Source organism: Eurosta solidaginis, chromosome 1, assembly GCF_040869045.1.
Source record: "Eurosta solidaginis isolate ZX-2024a chromosome 1, ASM4086904v1, whole genome shotgun sequence".
Lineage (NCBI taxonomy): Eukaryota > Metazoa > Arthropoda > Insecta > Diptera > Tephritidae > Eurosta > Eurosta solidaginis.
The window spans coordinates 370245423-370269876 of NC_090319.1; the positions used below are offsets into that span (position 1 = coordinate 370245423).

At 36.5% G+C, this 24454-nt stretch overlaps 1 protein-coding gene across 4 annotated transcripts; it reads left to right on the forward strand.

Moving 5' to 3' along the window:
* The first annotated feature begins 4210 nt into the window (after nucleotides 1-4210).
* Nucleotides 4211-23290, forward strand: Capa (Capability). 4 transcript variants are annotated; one of them, XM_067774954.1, is made up of 4 exons: nucleotides 4211-4276; nucleotides 4573-4669; nucleotides 15622-15783; nucleotides 22018-23290. In XM_067774954.1, the coding sequence occupies exons 2-4, from the start codon at nucleotides 4591-4593 to the stop codon at nucleotides 22257-22259; spliced, it is 483 nt and encodes a 160-aa protein (XP_067631055.1). In that variant the 5' UTR covers nucleotides 4211-4276; nucleotides 4573-4590; the 3' UTR covers nucleotides 22260-23290. The 4 variants fall into 4 exon arrangements, with proteins under 4 accessions (XP_067631055.1, XP_067631065.1, XP_067631081.1 ...); XM_067774964.1 differs by having other exon boundaries at nucleotides 4214-4276; nucleotides 4483-4669; XM_067774980.1 differs by having other exon boundaries at nucleotides 4233-4276; nucleotides 4513-4669.
* Nucleotides 23291-24454: the final 1164 nt, after the last annotated feature.

Genomic DNA, 24454 nt, shown 5'->3' on the forward strand with positions numbered 1-24454 from the left:
GGAGCAAAAATAGAGCGACCACGGGCTACAAAGAGTTGGTCCTAAACTCTAAAGTCACTGAACGAGCGCACGATTTGAGGTGATGGATGAAGCGCGGACTTCTTGGTATCAAATGTCTAGTTATGGTTCTCGAATAGGAAGGCACGCGTTGGAGGGGGACAATGATACCAATAATTGTACTGCGGGCCCTATTAAAGGCTTTATGCACAGTAAAATTCCAACGAGCTATCGCCTTCTGTCTCATCAGGCAAAAGATTCGTTTGGCGAAGCGCGAATCCGAGCATCTAGGTGAAAGTTTTATGAGTTTGTTTATGCTTAGTTTCTGCACTAGACATGGATGACAGGAGAACATATGTATCCCCCCTTTTTTTCCTGCACATTTGAAGACTTTCGGAAGAGGAAGAGCTCAACGCGCAGCTCGTCATGTGTTCCATATATACATACATCCATATGAAAGCGAACCATACTGTGCAGTGAGGTAGTAGCAAAAATGAGAAAGCTCTTTTTTTTTTATACCCCAGCCAATGGGAGTAGCGTTCTGAGAGTTCTAATCGGGGACATTGCTGTATTTTTCATTGTAAATACTTTAACCAGGTTTTCTAGGTGAGGTTTCCCCTAGGCAGTGGTTCGGCACATACTCTGAAAATATTTCTGCCATGTTAAAATTCATCTGACTTGCAGATGCCATTCGGAGTCAGCAGGTCCCGTCCTGCCAATTTATAGGAAAAAATTAAAGGAGCACGATTCAAATTGGAATAGAAACTTGACATCAATCTCCTCGGAAGTAAATTGCTCCAAGAATTTATTTTTTTATTCAAAGGCTTTTACATGGTGAGTTCCAAGAGCAGCGCGTCACTATCACACAAACAAGAAAAATGCGGTGTTAACACTTTCTGGAGTGAAATCAAAACCTACTTTCAAATTTAACACCAAAATATGTAGATAACTTAACACTATTTTGTAGTCAGCGCTATTATTACTCGTTGTATTGAGTAATGCCGGATTTGAACAACAATCCACCGTGTTGCTGTGGTGAGGTAGCGCCTTTAACACCGAACGTCCAAGTCCTGGCCGAAGTAATATCAACTAGAGCTTACGATTGCTCGAACATGTTCGGGAAGAGATTTCTCGCGAGTCTCGCCTTCTCACGAGATTCTCGTATTTCGATTTACTCGTAAGGCTTGCGAGCTTCTCGACATTCAACTTAATCGTTTCATTGGCTGTTTTATTTAGAGCTTACCATTTCTTCTGGAGCGCAGGCCAAAATGTCCGCAAAACTACAAGTAAAAAACCCCGAAATATATAGAATATTAACAATGCAGCGACTGAATTGAAAGTCGAGAAGATCGCTAGTATTACAAGTAATTCGAGATTCGAGAATCTCGCGAGCCTTACGAGTAATTCGAGAATCTCGCGAGAAGCCATGTTTTTGATGTCTCGTTGAAAAATAAAATATTTCGGACAAAATTAATTGTATAATAAATATATTTTGATTAAATGTCATTGAAGCAATATAATCAACAAAAAAGTCACAAGTAAAAAAAACAAGTGTATAAATACTGTCCATACAGCGATTAAGTAAGAATGTCGAGAAGCTGGCAAGATTTACGAGAATTTCGAGACAGGAGAATCTCGCGAGAAATCCAGTTCTCGATTTCTCGGGTCTCGAAAATCTCACTTGTGTTCGAAAGGAAATCGTAAGCTCTAATGTCAACATGATTATTATTTAAGCTCAACTATTAGTGTACGTTTTCACAGACCTTCTTCGGGATGGAATTCACACTGTTTTCGTCTCTACAAAGTGCAGTTTTGACACAAAAATTTTGTTTTGCGAACTAAATTCTGATACAACTACAAGACAACTTAGGTGCAGTGCTACTGTCAAATGTTTCAATGATAATTCTAGCAACATGTTGCTAAGATGTTTTGTATTAAAATCCACCTTTTACCATTTTCGACAAAGGGATAAGCAATCAAGGCAAAAGATAATGGCTAGCTTACCCTTCGCGTTAATCAGCAATAACTCGTGCATAGAATTACGAAATATTTGTTATTTTAAAACATATAATTAAGAATACAATCACGCATAAGTATGCATTCACAATAATGGTGTTAAAGGGGCTTAGCGGGTATGTTTCCATTGTAACAAATATTTGCTAAAACTGCATGCACGTGGCTTAAAAGATGCAATTGCAACACTTTCCGTTTACACACACATATCAATTTTGCATACATCAATAAATGTGTGTGTGTATAAATAAATAAAGCATACTTTAACTGCACTAAATGTCATAGACAAAGCTCAACACTATGCACACATACACAGACACAGCACCCACAATTCATTACAACCAATATTACAGAATTTGTGAAGATGATTACCACGCACACTACCATAAAACACGCTTGCACGTACCCAACTAACATTTTCGTTTATATCATAGTCCTTTCTAGATTATCCAGCTTTTCAACTCAGTAAGTAGTCTCCACTTCGTGTCGAAGACGCATCAAAGAGCTAGCCGTCTTCACAAAAGAGGACAAACTTTTATGCTGCCCACTACTAAAGGGGAAAGCTAAACCTTTAGAAAAGGTAGGAAAGAAAAGCAAACGAAAGGAAAGGAAAAGAACGAAATGGAAACAGTTATCGGCTTGGTATCAAAAATTTATCGAAATATTCTATTATATTGCGTTATGTAATCTAATGCTATGTTGCCTTATGTCATGATTTGTACAGTTATGTTATGTTATAATATATTTTGTTTAACGTTTTGTTATTTTGTTCTATGTCATGTTATATAATATTGTATTTTACTATCGAATATCGATATTTCGTCAAAAGTAATGGGTATTTCGTCAAAAAATAATCGATACTTTATCAAAAACAATAGACTTGCTAGCAGAAAGCTATCGATATGTTATTGAAGTGTTACCGGCTGAGTGTTATCAGTGTAACATTGATTTGTGTATCGAAAAGTTGTAGATTTATTACCGAAAAGTTATCGATGTCTTATCGAGGTGTTGCAAATTTCCTATCGATTTGGTAGCCACAACTCATCGGGCTGTGAAACTGATACCGATAGAGCTTCACTATAAAATATATGAATCATCTGTAATCCAGCTATAACAGGCTGATAAGAAACCGACAAGAAGCCAATGTCTGGGCGATGACAAGCCGATAATAAACCCAACTGTGCGATAATAGTTCTTTATCGATAATAAGCCAATAATAAAACAACAACTTCCCAGTATAGGTTTTTACAGATAAGAAGCCGACGAAGCTCCTCATACTCGTAGTTGTAATTTTATTTTTAGTTTCTGGTAAAGTGGCCTCTGCTGTGGTTTAACTTCAACTATTGGTTAACTTGAAAGTTTTTTAGACGTCCACCGGTATTTTTACTCATGGAGCTTGACCATTGTACGTCCGATTCTATCCTATAGTGTTCTGGTTTTTGGAACTTAGAAAACAATCACCGTGAAATGGTCCGTGTAGGACGTTGAGTCAGTTATGATCTCGTTTATGTATTTCCTTGGCATGTCACGTAATAGCGTCGCCTGTCCGTATTCAGTTGAGCACTTGTATAAAGGTGCTGGTACACTGTTCACTGCAGCTGATATTCCTAGGTATGCTAGCCTTAGCACCTTCCCAATCGCGTGTTGATTGACCTTTTTGTCTAGCGTCTTCCATGATACAAAAACTCCATACTTTAGTATCGGTCGAATTGCTGTGTTTCACATACCATGGATGATATGCGACGACAGTCCTCAGTTTGTGTGAAAGCCCTTTTTCAGATGTAGCATGCTGCCAGAGTTTTATTTGATCTCACCCCAACGTTTCTTTTCCTGCTTAACGTAGAGTCGAGAATCATGCCAAGGTATTTGCCCTTTAGTCTCTGTCAGCGGAATATTTTTGTTTGTGCTTATGGGGTAATGACATACGAAATATTTCGTACGATGTGATTGCTGTTGGTGCGCACCATTGATGTAAGATAAGAATGAATGTTGCTGTTAGCTCTACTGATGTTGTTGTTTCGTTTTGTGCCAATGGTTTTCTATTATTGATGCTACTGCTGTTGTTGTTTTTACTATTTTTGTTGTTGTTATGTTACCACATTGATACGCTTTGATGTTTTGCTATTAGCCTACCGGCGTTGGCTTTTATCATTTTCCTATAAAAGGACATGCAGTTTCACAGATATCAAGCATAATTTCGGTGAACGTGGTAAGGCACAGAACGCGTAAAAAGTAACAAATCGGCAAAAGAAAGCAACTGGCCAAAGTGAGAATTTGTGTCAATTTAACGGCTGTACAATCTAAAAAAAAATATAAAAATAGAATTAAAAAACTAAGATAAGAGAATACGTTTTTTATAGCACAAACACCCACCAATACATACAAATTTATATGAGCTTGGTGTTTGTTGTACGGTTTACAAATTAGTGCTACAGTTATTTTTAAATATTTCAATATTTTTATTCTTTTCAGTCACAGACCAAAACGTAATAGTAATTCAAGGTTTTTTTTGTTAATATTTTTCCTTTTATTGCTCGCGGCCAAATTCGTAACACAACAAAGGATTCCTTATTAAAAAAAATGAAGTCATTTGGCTGTTTGGATTTTATCATTTGTTCTACTGTTGTTGTTATGGCCTTTGCTGGATTATCTGAGGCTGGTAAGTGTAAAAAACGTATGAGAAACTAAGAAGTGTTATGAAAAAAATTGCCAATATATACATACATATTTGAAAATGTGTGAAAGTTTAAAAGCATGCGGAATGAAAGTTTACAAATTAAAAAAATAAATTGAGCTTCTAAAAAAGCGATTTGAAATTTTTTTAAAAATAAAATACGACCCAGCACATATACTTAAGCACAAAAAAAAAAAAACAATATTAGCTACAAACGTTTGAAAATATGAAAAGTGCAAATAATTGGAAAATTATGATATAACTCTTTAGAGAATGTCATACAAAATCCGCCGGCTAGCCTCCTAATCCGTAAAATGGACATATGACCCACTCAGAATAAAAATTAATCAACCATTGATACAAATTCTTAAACTTAAAATAGGGTTATTCAAATGAGCTTGGTTATCAGCCCAAGATATTTTTTCGATGAAAAGCTCTTTGCACCTTGTAAACGGGTTGAATAGTCGGAAGGTTAGGTTAGGTTGAACTGGCCGGTCCATGAGGACCTCACATAGACTGAATGAGTCTTTAGTGTTACCAGAAGTTTGTTTTAACGACCAAACTGAAAAACCCTTTCAAAAACCAGGATCTATGTTATAAAATAACTCCCCTTTTCCACGAAAAGCTTGTCACTGAAAACTCATCTGCCTTGCAGCTGCCGTTTAAAATCGGCATAAAACTGGACCTACATGTTCCGGAAAATTGGCAGGAAAAATTAAAGCTGAGCACAATGCAATTCGGAAGAGAAGTTCGGCCTCAATCTCCTCGGAGGTCAATCACACCAAATATCATTTTTTTTTTCTTCACAGCGCTTGAAAATAAGAAAATGAAAAACGAATTATAACATAAACAGCAATTGGGCTACTTTCTTAGCCGGAGCATTGTCTTTCACACTGCATTTTAATTCACTAAACTATGTTGATGTCTACATGGAGCTCGTATAGCTCATCATGCGATATTCGCCGACGCCAACGCAGAGCTGTTTCACCTGATGTTGTCAGGGTTCATGCTTCTGCACCATAAAGCAGGATGGCTACGATAAACGAGTTGTAGTCCATGGTTTTCGATTGCCTAGAGAGAGCTTTACTTTTCCATTGCCTACCTAGTCCAAAGCAACATTAATTGGCAAGAGTGATTCTTTGTTCAATTTCAGATCTGGTTGCTGCCAAGGTGCAAATGCACTGACTCTTCACTCGATGACAGCATATACTCCGTTTTGTCCTTATTCGTCAACAAACCTGTCTTTTCGACTTCTTTTTCCATTTTGGAGTAACCAGAACTTAACTCAGGCCGATGTTAGTAATGATGTCAGCATACGCTAGTATTTGCACGCTGTTATAGAACATTGCCAGTGCGGTTGAGTTCTGAGGCCAGTATATTTCTTTTCAGCATCAAATTGAGGAAAGCGCACGAAGTTTGAAAATTTGCTTAGTTTCGATGTGCTGGAAGAAGTATTTCCCAATTCTGTGTTGATTTTGCATAGCCATATAAGTTTTGCAGGGAACCAAATTCAGCCATAACGGCATAGAGGCAGGTCCTTTTTGTGCTGTCAAAGGCGGCTTTAAAATCGAGGAAGAGGTCATGAATGTCAGTTCTCTTTCACGATTTTTTTTTTTTTTTTCAATATTTGGCGCATAGTAAAAATCTGGTCGATGGTAGACTTACCAGATCTGAAGCCGCACTGATAAGGTTAAAACAGCCGGCTAACGATGGGCTTCAATCTTTCGCAAAATACGCTTATCAGGACCTTTTAAGTGATATTAAGAAGGCGCGATAGTTGGCTCAGTTCGCAGGATACTACTTCTTGTGTACTGTTTAAAGAGCATTTATGTAGCTTTCAATCTTAGGGCATGTAATTTTCGACCATACTTTGGAAAGAAGCTGATGTATGCACCTCGCCGCCGTATTTGAATAGCTTCACGGGCAATGTTTCCTAATATGGTTATTGCTATTCTTTCTTCGTCATAATTGTGTGGAGGGCCATTAATTCCATCATCGTCGATTGCGGGATCGGACTCATAATTATTGTCTGATATATCGCTGTCTCGCTTTAGGATAACAAAGAAATGCTCCTGCACAATCTAAGTACCATCTGGACATCAGTTATAGGGTCGCCATTTCCGTTCTTGCAGGAGTTTGCAACGGACTATAAAGCTTTTGTCTGACGCCGTTGCTGTTAAACGGTTAATTAAATAAAATAATTAAAAAAAATATTTTGAAGTTAAACGGTTTTATTGAAAACAATACTTACATTAAGTAATAATAATACTAAAAGCTAGAAAATAATTAGGTAGGTCCTAAGCACTAGTCATCACACTCCTCATAAATCTAGCGCGTTGATCAAACAAACAAAAGCATTGGGCGCGTGAAATTTCTAAAAATGTGATTAAGGTTCAGTTGGTCTTACTTATGACTATCAATAGAAATTTGACACGTCCAACCCGATTTTTATACTCAGCTGAGCAGAGCTCAAAGATTATATTAACTTTGTTCGCATAACGGTAATCCGCAACGGCATAAACTAATCTAGATAGATATAGACTTCTACATATCAGAATGATCTGGGTGAAAAAAGAAATTAATTTAGCCATGTCCGTCCGTCCGTCCGTCTGTCCGTCCGTCCGTCCGACTGTAAACACGATAACTTTATTAAATTTTGAGGTATCTTGATGAAATTTGGCATGTAGGTTCCTGGGCGCTCATCTCAGATCGCTATTTAAAATGAACGAAATCGGACTACAACCGCGCCCACTTTTTCGATATCGAAAATTTCAAAAACCGAAAAAGTGCGATATTTCATTACCAAATACGGATAAAGCGATGAAACTTGGTAGGTGCGTTGACCTTATGACGCAAAATAGAAAATTAGAAAAAGTTTGGACAATGGGCATGGCATCGCCCACTTTTAAAAGAAGGTAATTTAAAAGTTTTGCAAGCTGTAATTTGGCAGCCGTTGAAGATATCATGATGAAATTTGGTAGGCACGTTACTCCTATTACTATAAGTGTGCTGAATAAAAATTAGCGAAATTGGATGACGAACACGCCCACTTTTAAAAAAAATTTTTAAGTCAAATTTTAACAAAAAATTTAATATATATACAGTATAAAAGTAAATTATGTCAACATTCGACTCCAGTAATGATATGGTGCAACAAAATACAAAGTTAAAGAAAATTTCAAAATGGGTGTAACTCCGCCCTTTTTCATTTAATTCGTATAGAATACTTTTATTGCCATAAGTCGAACAAAAATTTACCAATCCTTATGAAATTTGGATTCTATGACGAAAATTGTTTTCTGTGAAAATGGGCGAAATCGATTGAAGTCACGCCCAGTTTTATACACAGTCGACCGTCTGTCCTTCCGCTCGGCCGTTAACACGATAACTTGAGCAAAGATCGATATATCTTTACTAAACTCCGTTCACGTATTTATCTGAACTCACTTTGTATTGGTGTAAAAAATAGCCGAAATCCGACTATGACCACGCCCACTTTTTCGATATCGAAAGTTACGAAAAATGTGAAAAATGCCATAATTCTGTACCAAATATGAAAAAAGAGATGAAACATGGTAAGTGAATTGGTTTATTGACGCAAAATATAACTTTAGAAAGAACTTTGTAAAATGGGTGTGACACCTACCATATTAAGAAGAAGAAAATGAAAAAGTTCTACATGAAGAAATCAAAAGCTCTTGGAATCTTGGCAGGGAAACTGTTCGTGGTATGTCATATATAAATAAATCAGCGGTACCCGACAGAAGATGTTCTGGGTCACCCTGGTCCACATTTTGGTCGATATCTCGAAAACGCCTTCACATATACAACTAACGGCTACTCCCTTTTAAAGCCCTCATTAATACTTTTAATTTGATACCCATATCGTACAAACGCATTCTAGAGTCACCCCTGGTCCACCCTTATTGCGATATCTCGAAAAGGCGTCCACCTATAGAACTAAGGCTCACTACGTTTTAAACAATCATTAACACCTTTCATTTGATACACATATCATACAAACATATTCCAGGATTACCCTCGGTTCATTTTGCTAAATGGTGATTTTCCCTTATTTTGGCTCCAAAGCTCTCAGCTGAGTATGTAATGTTCGGTTACACCCGAACTTAGCCTTCCTTACTTGTTAATTGTCTGATCAATGCCCTAGATTGATGGGGAGTGTGACGACTAGTGCCTAGGACTTACCTAATTATTTTCTAGCTATTACTTCATGTAAGTATTGTTTTCAGTAAAATCGTTTAACTTAAAAATTTCTGTTTTTTATTATTTTATATTCAAGTTTTTAGTATTATTATTACTTAATGTAAGTATTGTTTTCAATAAAACCGTTTAACTTAAAATTTTTTTATTATTATTTTATTTTCAAGTTTTTAGTTTTTATTTAATTGCCTCTTATTTCTCATTGTATTTAGTTCATTTAGTGACTCATTGTTACAAGTACTCTTTCCTGACAATTTGTTACAATCTATGTCACATAATCCTTCCAAACACTTTAATCTGCTCGGCGCCAAGTATGCTTATCCCTCCTCGAACTCCAAAATATTTTGATGTCACTTCTACCGGAGTGTATGGAATATTTGTTCCAAATGGGAGCCAAATCGGACCACCAATACGAGTATTTTTAATACCTCGATCCTTGCCACAACTAGCGGGATTTTGTTTCCATGAAGAGATTTCTATTTCTGTATGTATTATGTGTTCGAAATATGAGCCTAATCGGACGACAAATACGATTTTTTTGAATATCTCGATCCTTGCGCCACTTGGCGGCGATTTTTTTCATGTGTCGCTTTCTATTCATGAATGTATTATGCGTTCCAAATATGAACCAAATCGGACCATAAATACGTTTTTTTGAAATATTTCGATAAATGCGCCACCTATCGGAGTTTTTTTCTTATTACTGCATTGTCATCGGGTTCTGAATATTCCAAGTTTATAAGCTTGTAGCTTATCGGGAAGTTACTTAAATTTTAATTACAAATTCCGTTCACAACGGACGCGCGGCCGGCCGGCCTGTCAAGTCAAGCTAAATAAAACAGTTTTATATAATCTTGAAAATAACTTGAACCGACTTTATGTGCAAGATCTCTGTATAGGATTATTCAATTTGGCATAGGATAGCAGTTCCACAATAATAAATGCGTAGTATTATTACTGAATACTCTAAAGTTAAACCGATTCCCGATACCAGATTCAATAATTTATTAAAAAAAGCAACTTCTTCCAGTTCATATTCATTAAGCCACGTGATTCAAGTTTTGTGCATTCGAAAAAAAAAAAGTCTCAAAGTGATAAAAAGGATCAAAAATGCAATATTGTAACCCTATTTACAAGTAACAGATAATTAAATAATTAAAGCAAAGCTCAACCATTAACTGCTGATATTATCAAACACTTACATACACATATATTTTTCGTTTTATATATTCTCTGGTTTAGCAAGTTTCTATAATGACATACAAAACGTTGTTGTCGACACTCACGCTCCTCCACAATGTTGAATCGTATGCAAATTTAATGTCGAAACATTTTAAACCTAAATTCAAACAAATTACGAGCACGTACATGGTGTTGTAGAATAACACTAACAACAATAATAACCATAATAACAGCGTGAGGGTAATGGCATTCTCAGCTGATAATGTAAACAGGACAAATACTGAGGTGAAAATGGACACACCTTATGCTATTTGTAGTTAAGAAACGGCAGGGCAAAGCAAAAGGAAAAAAGAGAAAAACTAAAAGTGTAGATATCAACTATTACTTCCTTTATATTGGGTCGGTTGAATGTTTGCCCGCTTTTCATACAAATCTTGCAATCGATTTTTAAGTAACTTCTCATTGAGCTACAAACGTGAAACTTTAGACATAGGTTAGAATACCGTGACAATGCAACAAAAGGGGAAAAATCCCTTAGGTGGTGCACTGATCGAAATAATTAGATGAGAATTTGAAAATTTTCAAACCAGCTTTCAAGTAACTTCTCGATGAGCTAGAGACTTGAAATTTCAAACTTAATTCAGAGGTCGATGACAGCCGATGGCACGGTACAAAAAGATTCGCTAGGGAGGAGGAGGGAATTTTGGGATTGATTTTTATGTAAGTTGTCATTGAGCTACAACTGTAAAACTTCACAGATAGGATAAGACGCCGAGAAAATTAAAGAAATGGGGAAAAAAATTCCGTTAGGTGGCGCACGGATCGAAATATTTAGATAAGAATTTGGAAATTTGGTGTTTTGAGATGGATTTTAAAGTAACTTCTCATTGAGCTACAAACATAAAACCTCAGAGACAGGTTAAGACACCGTGACAAAGGAACAAAAGGAGAAAAACTCCGTTAGTTGGCGCACGGATCTAAAAATTAGATAATAAATTGGAAATTTGAAACCGGGTTTTAAGTAACTTGTCGATGAGCTAGAGGTTACAAATTTAGAGCTTAATTCAGAGGTCGATGACAGCCGATGACACAATACAAAAATTTTCGCTAGGGGGCTCACGGATTGAGATATCTAGAAAAATCAAACGGAACGCAGGGAATTTTGGGATTGATTTTTATGTAAGTTCTCATTGAGCTACAAGCGTAAAACTTAAAAGATAGGTTAAGACACTGAGAAAATGTGAGAAAAAGAGAAAATAAAAATTAAATAATAAAAATTTTAAGCACTTCCTTTATATAAATTGCAAAAATCAGCGAAAAATGTCTCCTTATATAAAGACACATTCTTGCTAAATTTTGATTTTTAAGTTTTGACATAGAAATTGCAAAAATATTTATGAGAAGTAAAAATATAAAGGTGGAGCGCAATTGATTGACTAATAATATCTCCTTCCCTACCAACTTTTCAATGGAGGAGACATTTTTCGCAGATTTTTGTCCATTTATATAAAAGAAGTGCTTAAAATTTTTTTATTTAATTTTTATTTATTTGTTTGTTGCTTTTGTTGTCAGGAAATTGAATGTTGCTCATACGCAGTGGTTGACCGTTAGTTAGGTTGCGCTGTTCGTGTTATGATTTCAATTCAGTAGCCTGTCGTGCGATTGATCTTCATTAAGATTTTTATTGGAAAACGAATAATTTATTCTAGACGCACGTCATCTTGTGGTACATCCCAGTCTGGATATTTTTAAGTATACAACTGTCGGATGTTGGTTAAGAAGAGCGCTTCATTTGAATGATGATGTTAGTGATAATTTCATAATTTCCTGTTAATGGATGGATGCTTTAATTGACTTTTTGAAAGATTTAAATATTCACACAACTGCGGGAATTCGAGGTGCCTTCCTAAAGTTTATGAATCATATGCATAAAACCAGTGAAAGCGTATTAAAATAGTAATTACTCTTGTTTTTACGCCATTTGGATTGGAGTCGACAATTAATGAATTTGTTATTCCGATTAAGCTTTTGATTTGAAATTTATGCAATGTTCAATTTTGTAGGCTCGAAGGAGAACAAGTGGTACGAAAGACCTTTAACACACAGTCCACCTCCTAATTAATGTTTTTTTCTTTTCTAATTTTTAGTGCCTATTTATAATATTACTGGCATACCCGTAAATGTTCTCCTGTACACACGTCTTTAATCTAAACATTTTAAACCGGTTCATTTATGTTGCTTGTTTGCCTTTCAACAATATTCCATCGGGAAGTACCACAGTTATTTCCGATCCTATGGCTGGAAAAGACTCTTATTACGAGCCAAAAGACTTCATACCGATCAGTTTTTCTTCATTCGTACCCATGGCTCTGGAGAGGATAATTAACAACTTCCTCACTACCACTATTAAAAGCAACCTCATATCTGCCTATCAATATATATGTACATCACAGGTAACTCTACGGAAACAGATCTTCAAACTCTCGTTTCCGTTGACGAAACATCCTTCGCCAAAAATGTGTATTTTCTTTTGGCTGCCTAGACATTGCAGGAGATATAAACTATATAAGCCCAGACGCCGTTAGCAACGCCCTCACGAATATGACTGATTGATTAACCCAAGGGAAGGGAAATAATATCATAGTTGGGGAAATCTCTATGTCACAAGTGGCAAACCTTAGGGTGGTGTTCTTTATTAGGACATACATATTGAGGTGCCGAAAGATTGTAGTGGATGATGGTCTAGCTTTTGCTTAGAGAGGCACATTCCCTTAAAATTTGTGTGACCTTGCGTAGGCAGCATTCCAAGAGTTTCCCTTTGGGCTTCTCGATGCATACTCAGCGACATTTCTAGTGAAGTCGAGTTTTTCCTAGACGGCACAAAACTCCACCTATAAACGTATAACGTCATACAGCGTTAAAAGAAATCAAAATGTGGACTAAACTTCAATATATGCATATGTATTTATACCGTGATTACTCGATCCATATTCCTGTATGGGGTTACCGTATGGTGACCCGCCCTGAACAAGGCGTCAAACATAAATTTGCTGGGAAAAGTGCACAAACCTTGTATGATCAGCATATGTGGTGCTCTAATAACATATTAGAGTAAAGCTGTTCAGGTGCTCCTGGATACCGCACCCTTGCATCTGGCAGAATATCCAGCATCGGCAACGTCAGCCCTGCATTTAAAGGAGACATCTAGTGGGAGGAGCAAAAACGTACGACAATTCCCCAGCGGGTTAAGGGCTTAGAATATACCCGTGGTAGGTATGCCTGTCGTAAGAGGCGACTAAAGTACCAAATGGATTCAAGGGGTTATGTAGCGCAACCTTTTCAGGTTGCCAGCGCTATATATAGATTCTCCAAACCCAATTGTCAACCTCACCTATCCGTGGCGAATCCTGTTACATTAACAACCGAGGCTCTGGCGACCCCGAACTCCTCATGGATCTAGGGGGTGGGAGAGTGTTATGGCCTAGAAGGTCACATGTGGTCAATTACAAATCGTCCCCGAGATGGTCAGGCTTGGTACCGGAACATACCGGATCTGCATCCGGCGAAGGGCCATCAACATCGACAACACTCCCCAAGACCTTCGGGGAGTGTCTTTATCGCTACAACAAAAACACCAACAACAATTTTGCATACTAACAAATTATAATTTTCTTCGTCGAAGCATAGAACGCGATGTGACCATACAATTTGCGGACAGCAACTTGATTATAAAAGTTTCCAGCGGGGATGATTGGGTGAAGTCAGAGCGGTGCTCCACGGCTGGAGTTAGCATTTCCATATACACCGACGGGTTGAAGGGAAGGCCTGTTCCGCAGACCGAGATCTCCAAATCTCTTTCAGACCACCTTATAATTGTAGCGTCTTCTAGGCAGAAGTATCAGCCATCATAGAAATTCTGGTTCGGATTATAGAACTCGATATCGGCAAGGAAATCTTTAGTTTTAGCGACAGCCGAGCGGATATCAAGTCCATCGGCTCTTACTCCTTCAAATGTGACCTAACACAACGTTGATCTTTTCAAAATATGGCCGTCCAGAACTATGTAAAGCTCACATGGGTCACGTGGTAAAACAATAATGAGGGAAACAGTATTGCAGACGAATTTGATAGGCAGGGCAAGATACACTTACTACTACTGACAAATAACCCTTAGTTTTTTACCCTTTGCACGTGCAAGCTAATGCTACAATACATCTACCGTCAAGCCATGGATAGATAGCTACAAGCCCCAGGACGTGGGAGATCTAATCAAACCCGTCCAAAACTGGGATCTTAAGAGATCACGTCGTGTGACATGATATTTTGACACTTGTAGGTGTACCATCTGGGCATTGCGTTATTAGTAGGTATGGAGGAAGGCTATGAGTGCCCTGTAGTCTATGATTTAAAGATGATGAAGGGGATGAAATGATGGATAACATCCTATGCAACTACGCCACGTCACAATGTGCAAGGCAGTGTTGCTTGGGAGATACAGGACTTGGTTTCATTTATCAGGTGCTCGAAATGCTTCGAAGAGGAGGCATATGTGTGCCTTTTTTTGGAATAACAGTCAATGCCTTTGTTAGTCAATCCTACCGCGTTAAATACGTTCGTTGGCCCAGTGGCTTATCTGAATTTAAAAAAAGTATCTGGTTTTCAAAAAGTACCCGGCCCTAAAAATGGTAACGGTTAGAGAAAAGTACCAGAACTCGTTTTTGAAATTGTGCTGACTGTTATATGAATACAATCACATTTTTTACACATGGAATTTTCACTTTCGATGTTTCGAAGTAGGAGTTCTCAATACGCAATTACATTAGGGTGGTCCTTGTAAGTCAAATTTTCTATACTCCTAAACCGTGCCGAATCGGGACTAAAATGCATATGAAACTTTCTTGACCTTGGTTTTGGGGGGTGAGGCTGGAAAAACTTTAAAACTTGGCTTATAAAGGCCCTCCTAATGTTGACAGATATGCAAAGAAGTAATATGTGATAGTATCCCTAATAGAGATATTTCCAATAGAATATTTGTGGAGCATTCAAAAATAAATTAAATATCCGAAACAAGAGACCTTTAAATGCTCAATACAACCGCCGTAAATCTGCTAATGTAAGCACTTTCCTTCTACTCATTTATCTTCGCTTCTCTTTTGTTGCTATAAAAACATATTCCAACTTCTTATAGCAACATGTTTGATAATTCCCAATACTCCACTTAGAAATAACAATAAAAATCAAATACAATTTTTTATAAGATATGTTAATAGCGACTATATTCAGTTGTGTGCGTGGTTGGTTGTATGTATGTATGTTAACATAACTAAGCATAACAGAATCAAAGTTTAAGACATTATTTTCCTTTGTTTATTTAATTGGCTTTGTACACACACGCTTTACTACATTTCCTATATTTATCATGTTATTTACGAATGTTTTTTTTTTTACATTTATTCACTTATCATTTAATTTAAATAACAAAACTGCTAACTTTAGAAATTGTTTTTTTATTCCGAATCCCATTTATATCACAGCGTTGGAACAAAAAAATAGGCGTACAGCCGGTGGACCATCAGGACTCATAGCCTTCCCGCGCGTAGGACGCAGTGATCCAAATTTAGTCAATAATTTGCATGAGAGCGACATTTCAGCGCTAAGTGAAAGTCTGTACCCTGCCTCCTTGGAAGATTATGAAGGTAGATATTAGTTATGTACAAATATTATATGTGACCTGGAATCATGAAACGACCCCATTGTGCGAAAATACCGTTCTTCACTTATGGATTGATTCTTATAGTAAATTTAACGCCCTTTCCAATGGAACAAACCGCAGTTTTCTATCTTTCTTAGTTTGTTCACAAATAGCATTTAAATCCAAATCGGAACAAAATACGATTTTTTGAAATACTTCGATCCATTCTATCCATCCTATCGGAGTTTTTTTTCGTATTATTGCATTATCATCTGGTTCTGAATTATATCCAAGTTTCAAACTTGTAGTTTATCGGGAAGTTAATTAAATTTTAATTACAAAATTCGTTCCAAACGGCCAGCCGCTAAACAGAGTCAAGCTAAACAAAAACTTTAAACGAACACTTGTTTTCGCACAATAGAGTCGTTTCATGATTCCAGGGGGTCGATTCCGGTTGAGCGTTATAGTGAAGTGAAAAAAATTTACCACTTTGGTTATCACTTAATGTTTTCATTTTTTCACTTCACTGAGTTCGAAAATGCGATTCTTATAACTGCTGTGAAAACTGTTAGCTGAATAAGATTTGAATTTAAGACGTGTGAAGTTTTCTTTGCTGAATGATAAATTATGACAGATTTCTTTTGTTATACTCAGTTGAGCAGAGCTCACAGACTATATTAACTTTGATTGGATAACGGTTGGTTGTACAGGTATAAAGTAATCGAGATAGATATAGACTTCCATATATCAAAATAAGCAGTATCGAAAAAGAATTTGATTGAGCCATGTCCGTCCGTCCGTCCGTCCGTCTGTCCGTTAACACGATAACTTGAGTAAATTTTGAGGTATTTTGATGAAATTTGGTACGTAGGTTTCTGGTCACTCATCTCAGATCGCTATTTAAAATGAACGAAATCGGACTACAACCCCGCCCACTTTTTCGATATCGAAAATTTCGAAAAACCGAAAAAGTGCGATAATTCATTGCCAAAGATGGATAAAGCGATGAAACTTGGTAGGTGGGTTCACCTTTTGACGGAAAATAGAAAACTAGTAAAATTTTGGACAATGGGCGTGTCACCGCCCACTTTTAAAAGAAGGTAATTTAAAAGTTTTGCAAGCTGTAATTTGGCAGTCGTTGAAGATGTCATGATGAAATTTGGTAGAAACGATACTCACATTTCTATATGTAAGCCAAATAAAAATTAGCAAAATGGAATGACGAACACGCCCACTTTTTAAAAAAAAATTGTTTAAGTCAAATTTTAAGAAAAAATTCAATATCCTTACAGTATTTAAGTAAATTATGTCAACATTCGACTCCAGTATTGATATGGTGCAATAAAACACAAAAATAAAGGAAACTTTCAAAATGGGCGTGGCTCCGCCCTTTTTCATTTAATTTGTCTAGAATGCCATAAGTCGAACTTACCAATCCTTGCGAAACTTTGTAAGGGCATAGGTTCTATGACGATAACCTTTTTCTGTGAAAATGGGCGACATCGGTTGAAGCCACGCCCAGTTTTTATACACAGTCGACCGTCTGTCCTTCCGTTCGGCCGTTAACACGATAACTTGAGCAAAAATCGACATATCTTTAATGAACTTAGTTCACGTGCTTACTTGAACTCACTTTATCTTGGTATGAAAAATGAACAAAATCCGACTATGACCACGCCCACTTTTTCGATATCGAAAATTACGAAAAATGAAAAAAATGCCATAATTCTATACCAAATACGAAAAAGTGATGAAACATGGTAAGGTAATTGGATTGTTTTATTGACGCGAAATATAACTTTAGAAAAAACTTTATAAAATGGTTGTGACACCTACTTTATTAAGTAGAAGAAAATGAAATATTTTTGCAGGGCGAAATCAAAAGCCCTTGGAATCTTGGCAGGAATACTGTTCGTCGTATTGCATATATAAATAAATTAGCGGTACCCGACACATTTGGGTCGATATCTCGAAAAGGCTTTTAAATATACAACTAAGGGTCACACCCTTTTAAAACCCTCATTAAACCTTTAGTTTGATACCCATATCGTACAAACGCATTCTAGAGTAACCCTTGGTCCACATTTATGGCGATATCTCGAAATGGCGTCCACCTATAGAACTATGACCCACTCCCTTTTAAAATACTTTTTAATACCTTCCATTTGATATCCATGTCATACAAACACATTCCATGGTTACCCTAGGTTAATTTTCCTACATGGTGATTTTCCCTTACTTTGTCTCCAAAGCTCTCAGCTGAGTATGTAATGTTCGGTTTCACCCAAACTTAGCCTTCCTAACTTGTTTTTGTTTTCTTTTTGTTTGATGTTGTTTGTTTGACAATTTTTTTAGATTCAAACTTTAACACAAAATTTTTATCGGCGTTAACTTTGTTTTCACTTCACTTCAATTCGAAGTTTTAATGCAAAACGAGAATCAATAATCGTGGTGGATTGGTGTTAATACTTTTCACTTTACGATAACGCACAACCGGAATCGACCCACAGGTCACATATACATTATAAATATATATGTATATATTTAAAAAACATGTAATTAGTCCATTATATTACACAACTTTCTTCGCTATTTTAAAGCTTTTGTAGCCATAGGACCGTTACGTTGTGCAACAAGTTGAGTGTAATTTTTACTAAATTAGTGAACCAAGGCTTAAACATTCACTGCCGCTGAATTGAGAAGGTTTCCTTTTCTAATCAGCAGGCTATTTCTTAACTGTCCGTTTTCAGGGGAATCTTGTATATTGAGCAAATTTTCAAGCAAACTTCTCCTTCCTAGTCTTAGCCCTCTGCGCTTTTGTTCACATTTCAAGAGCTTTCGATAACACGACACATCAAGCTGTCGAGCAAGCTATGATTGGAAAAGATTTAAGCCTATAGATTACGCACTGAATGCTATAAATCCTTAAGAGAAGAAAAATCCATTTGGAGTTGGAAGGGACTACTTAGTTATTTGTAACCACTAAGTGGTGCTCTCGAGGGAGTGTACTCTCTCCTCTCTTCTAGAACTAGTCGAAAGAAATTAGCCTCATTTAGTTACTGAAAAGCAATGAATTTGATACAAAACGGGAAGCCAATAATCTGACTTTGTAAGTAGAATACAATATCCAATCGCTTGCAAAAAGCCCTTCGTATATTAGGAAGGACACTCTAACAGAACCTTTTACCCGGAGAATAAAACTATCCATGCCAGAACTATGCATGAGTGCCACCAAAGTTCGATTGTAAATGAATCGAAATTCGATGACAGAAAGACGGACGCTGAATTTAAAAAAATCCATATCAATAGGTTTCGATAGGATGGGTTCACGTGAAGGTAATGGGCACGCAGAGTACCTAGCTAAGCAGAATGCTATAGCAGCATTGCCCTATGATGTGCAGACCCCTAGTCCAGAGTCTTTCAGTGAACGCGCAACGCCACACACCTTGGAAACCAAAGAGTTCAGAAAACACTAGATTGGCTGCCCAGGGCAAAGAGAGGTAAAATTGTTTATATTCCCAGCGACAAGAGCATAATTTCCTCATTATTGAATCGATTCAAACGCACTGGTCTAGGTGGCTCCCGACACCTATATTTGGCAAAAATTTAATAGCACTGATTTGAGATAGGCCCGGATACCCCAAACTATTATCGCTTGGGCAAGTTCACTAGCGTGACTTGCTATTGACGACAGCAGCCCTGACAGACCAGACTGCTTCCGTTTGAAAATAATTCAAGGGTCCTTTATTACCAACAACGAGTGCAAAGACAAACACTTTTCTCCCAAGCCACATTTATGTATATCTTGTGAACCACTTCGAGTACCGTAGTCTCGGTGGATTTTGGTTTTTGTTGCAACATTTCGCCCCGTTGGTTTCAAGAAATAATAATAAGAATTTTTTACAGGTTGTGCCAGGGAACGAATAGTTTCAAGGATGTAGACCACGGTTTAACAAGTTTTAAAACGTTGGTTTCGTATGGCACGTGAAAAGGCACTTCATATCTTATACTCACCATATGTGGGGTTACTCTTCTGGATATTTCAAGCATTGTGAATCAAACTAAGTGTGATATCTTATCTGTCAACTGACTGACAGCATGTTCAATATGGCTACTTTCTTAGCGTTTTGACAGGGTGTTTTATATGGCGGCGCATAGGGCCGGATATCTTCAGCGGGTGATAGAAAGAGATACAGAATGAGACAACGATAGTCAATTACAAATCAGGTGATCCAATCACTTTGGAATTTTGACGTCTATGCAGAAGATATCACACTTAGTTCGATTCACAATGATTTCAAGACTCAACTGAACTTTTTAATGTTGTATCAAAATCGCATTTGAACAAGAGTAAAGGCTCCATTACTGATACTTAGCATAGACTTGACTTGACTTGGCGTAAACTTGGCAACTTAGCCACGATTATACTCCACTTGGCGCATAAAATCTGGCATCATAATCAGCGTTGAAATTTATTTTTAAATAAATGTCAATTTGTATGACAAAATGTCAAAATGAAATGGAAACAAACAAATGACATCTCAAAATGTAAACGTCACTTAGAACTTACATAGAAAATCAAAATTCAACAGACTTCTAAGTCAAGTTAAGTTTTGAGTAATCAGAAACATGCAATGTTAATTTAACAGAACTGTAAGTGACAGTTCGCAAGCCAAGCCAAGCCTATGCTAAGTATTAGTAATGGGGGCTTAAGCCGCCACATACGCGGTAGTGTTGGGCAAAGTGGTGATTTTACAATCGCTCTGAATTGCGTTTCTGTAACTTACAAATCGCAGTGATTCATACCGCTAAATTGAATCACTGGTTATCACTGTCATCATTTAAATTTATTTAAATAGAAAGTAAACTATATTTGCCACAATTATCTTCTATTCCGTTTCAATAATAAACTCCAATATTTTACTTAGAAATTTAGTCTATCACAAAAATAATAGATTAAACAGTTGGTCAACTTAAATCTGCGTCCATTTTACTTCTTAAAAGCAAAAGAGTAACGCGCTTATTTCAAAAATCGGATCTCAAATTCCCTTTACTGTGAATAAGAGCGATTTTTTACCGATAGCGATTTTTCTGCTCGACAATAATAAGAGAATATTGGAAACACTCATTCCCCCAAAAATAACAGCTGTTAGTTTCCTTTTTGCGCCAACTTCTTCGGTCCACTACTTAGTCACACTACACAAATCACAGGCTCATTTTATGGTTGGTTCTGGGAATGCTATGATTTGTAAACATGATTGTAAATGAGTCGCAGATGGCCTCACAGCCATTCAGTAATGACAATTTTTTCGAAGTTGTCGCTGCATTTTACTGAGATCTGTCAGTCGCTGTGACAAATCACAGTAACATATATATTTACTTGATATGATACTTCGCGATTGACAAAATTCAATAGACGCATAACAATAATTAATCGATTAAGTGGTCCTTAGGAACTATTGCAGGATCGCACTTGTTCCTAGTAGCGCAAAACTATTACATTAAAAGGCAGTAACAGTTTTTATTCACTCCCCTCTCAGTGCTTTCAACTGGCACTATTAACATGTTTGATGTCTTACGGAATGACACTTGCCCACTTTGCAGACCTTTTAATCGTAAGTAGCTCGAAAATAGTCGCAATTTTTAAGCTCAGACTTCACCGCTGCGGGTACAAATGTGGCTGCTAGCTGTGCCGTGCTTCATTACCAGTTCGGATGGAATCATTAAACCTGCAGTGCGCAACGAAGCTTTGCCGGACTATCTCCCATTTTCTCTGCATGGCTCATGATATGATCAAGCTCTTAAAATAAATAACGGAACAGTTTAATTAATAAATTCAAAGGAGAGGAAGCTGACTTGACTAGCCATATTGGCAATTCACAAAATCGACATAAATTATTTAGCCTTTTAGCCAATTGTTTACATTATTTTTGCCAGGCATGCTTAACGAACGAAACGATATCATTTCGTTACGATAATCAACGCTAATAAACGAAACGAAGTCACTTCGTTTCGTTTATTAACGTTAAGAACGTCAAATTAACGTTAATTTTACGATCTTAACGTTAATAAACGAAACGAAGTGACTTCGTTCCGTTTATTAGCGTTGATTATCGTAACGAAATGATATCGTTTCGTTCGTTAAGCATGCCTGATTTTTGCTTACATAAAAACGATTTTTAATTTACTTAAATGACATTACTTAAATGACAATTTTACTTCATTCTCCTACCAACAGAATATCCAAGAAGCGAAACGAAGCGCGCAAATTTAATTGCCTTCCCGCGTGTGGGACGACCCGATGGCGAGTTACGTAAATGGGCGCGTATTATGGCGTTACAGCAAGCTTTGAATAAAGGCACCGGCCCAAGCGCTACTTCAGGTCTATGGTTTGGTCCACGTTTGGGCAAACGAAGCGTCGACGCACAAGAACAGCAGCAACATGAATCAGGGAACCATGGCCATAAAGAACTGAACTAAGCCAAAAATACCAAAACAACTTCCCAACAACATTGACGAAACGCGCAAAAATTTTAGGTCCACGAATATGAAATCAATTAAAATGTAAATATAATTGGTACATAAATATTAGTTTGTGAAAAAAATATGGTATGCAAAAATAAATGCAAAAAATTTATAAAAATATAAAATTTGAAAAAAAAAAAAATGTATTATTACCTGAAAATTATTATTAAGGAAGACAGAAGAAGTGGTGGATGAAAAAGTTAGAAAATTTATTTAGAAATATTTCAAGAGATCAATTTTTGAATTTGTTGGTATTATAAATTTAACTTCTGAATTTTCATGTATGCATTGAAACAATCGCACATATGTTTTTGGTGTTGAGATTATTTAGCAAAAATATGTATGTAGATAAATCCTAAATAATTTATGTATACATACACGCATTATAAATGCACAAACCGCATTTGTGTTGCTTTTATTTTTGTGATCTTCTTTCATTCATTCTTCAAATGGGCTGGTGGGGGCTTTCATTGTATAGCAAACCTCTCGATTTTCGCACAGAGCACACACCCACACATATACACACAAAACTGCCTTACAATGAAAGTCCTATAGATATTATTAACAAATTAAAACGAAACAACAACATTCACTGAAACAATATGCCACACTTTTGCATAAAAAAAAAACAACAACAACAAAAACTTGAAACTAACTACGCTTTGAAGTTTCTTAATGCGTAAACAAGATTTCAAAAAACAAAAAAAAAAAAAAAACGCGAATATAATGTATACTATATGTTTTTATTTACAATATATGTATTTAAATGCCTAATAAGAATTATACAATAATAGCACAACTAAAATTTCTTATACATAAGTACAGAAAAAGTGCCGATGAAAATCGTGAAGCTAACGAAAACTTTAACGAAAAAAATATTTTTAAATTATTGCACAAAATATTTATGTATTTACGAAATTTTTAAAAATCGTCACACTTATTTAAATTAAATTCGTATTTATTGTATTTTATTGCGATTAATAAAACATCCGGCACAAGAGTGCAAAAGAACGTTGTGACATTTCTTTTTAAACAGCTAATGGTCTTGTCCTTGTGGCTTTTGTCATAGCGACTACAAGATATACAGTAGAAGCAGCGACAGCTATAAAGAAATCGCCCGTACTGGGCGAATCTGGCATACCAAATCACAGCTCTCGTTCCTTTTAATTGCAATAATAACTGTGTTTTCTTTTTTACAACTAGGTATATACATATACCCTTAAACTTGGTTTGTTTAAAGCTGGCAGGGCGTAACTAGTGACAAAATCAAAACAAAATAATAGTTACGCCCTGAAGACAGTTACCGAAGAATAACCGAAATATATTGGTAGTAAAACTTAATCATATTTTGTTTTACTCAATTTGACCTGAAGTCAGCTTTAACAAAATAAGTAAAATTATCTAAGAGGTCGCCAAAATCACAATTATACGCTTAAACTTTTTTATGGACTGCTGAGCGTTAAACTTCATCTACACTTCTGAAATTGCTACGCAGAAAATTAGTACTCCTAAATTTCAATACGCATTATACTCGGATGTAACTGTAATATGTGTCTGTGTTTCACCTCTACACTAATTCTATGTATCACCTCTAAAAGTGGTGTGTGTCCACTATTCACCCCAACCGATTCAGCTATATATCGTTAGCTTAGTGTGAAAATGCGCTAAGTAACTTTTCTTGAAAAAATTTTTTTAATGCAGTTTTAAAACTGAATTCAAAATACATCGATCACAAAAAAAAATATTTTAATTTTTCATTTTTACGTGCTCAATGATGTGTAAATGTGCTTAGCTGTTAAAAAAAATGGGCTAAGTCAACCTGTCAATAATATCAATCTGAATTACTAGTCATTTCTTTGTGCGCGCATTTTATTTAATCCATTCAGTCTAAAAGTACATGCTTTGTTGGTGTTGTATTACCGATAAAGACACTCCCCGAAGGCTGTGGTGAGTGTTACAGATGTTGACGGTCCTTTGCCGGATATAGGTCCAGTACGTTCCGATAAGAAAGTACTAGCCCGACCATCTCGGGAACGATTTATATGACAACATCAAACCTTCTAGGCCATCCCGCCATCCCCACCCCCTAGTCCCATGAGGAACCTGGGGTCGCCAGAGCCTCCGCTGTCAATGAAACAGGATTCGCCATA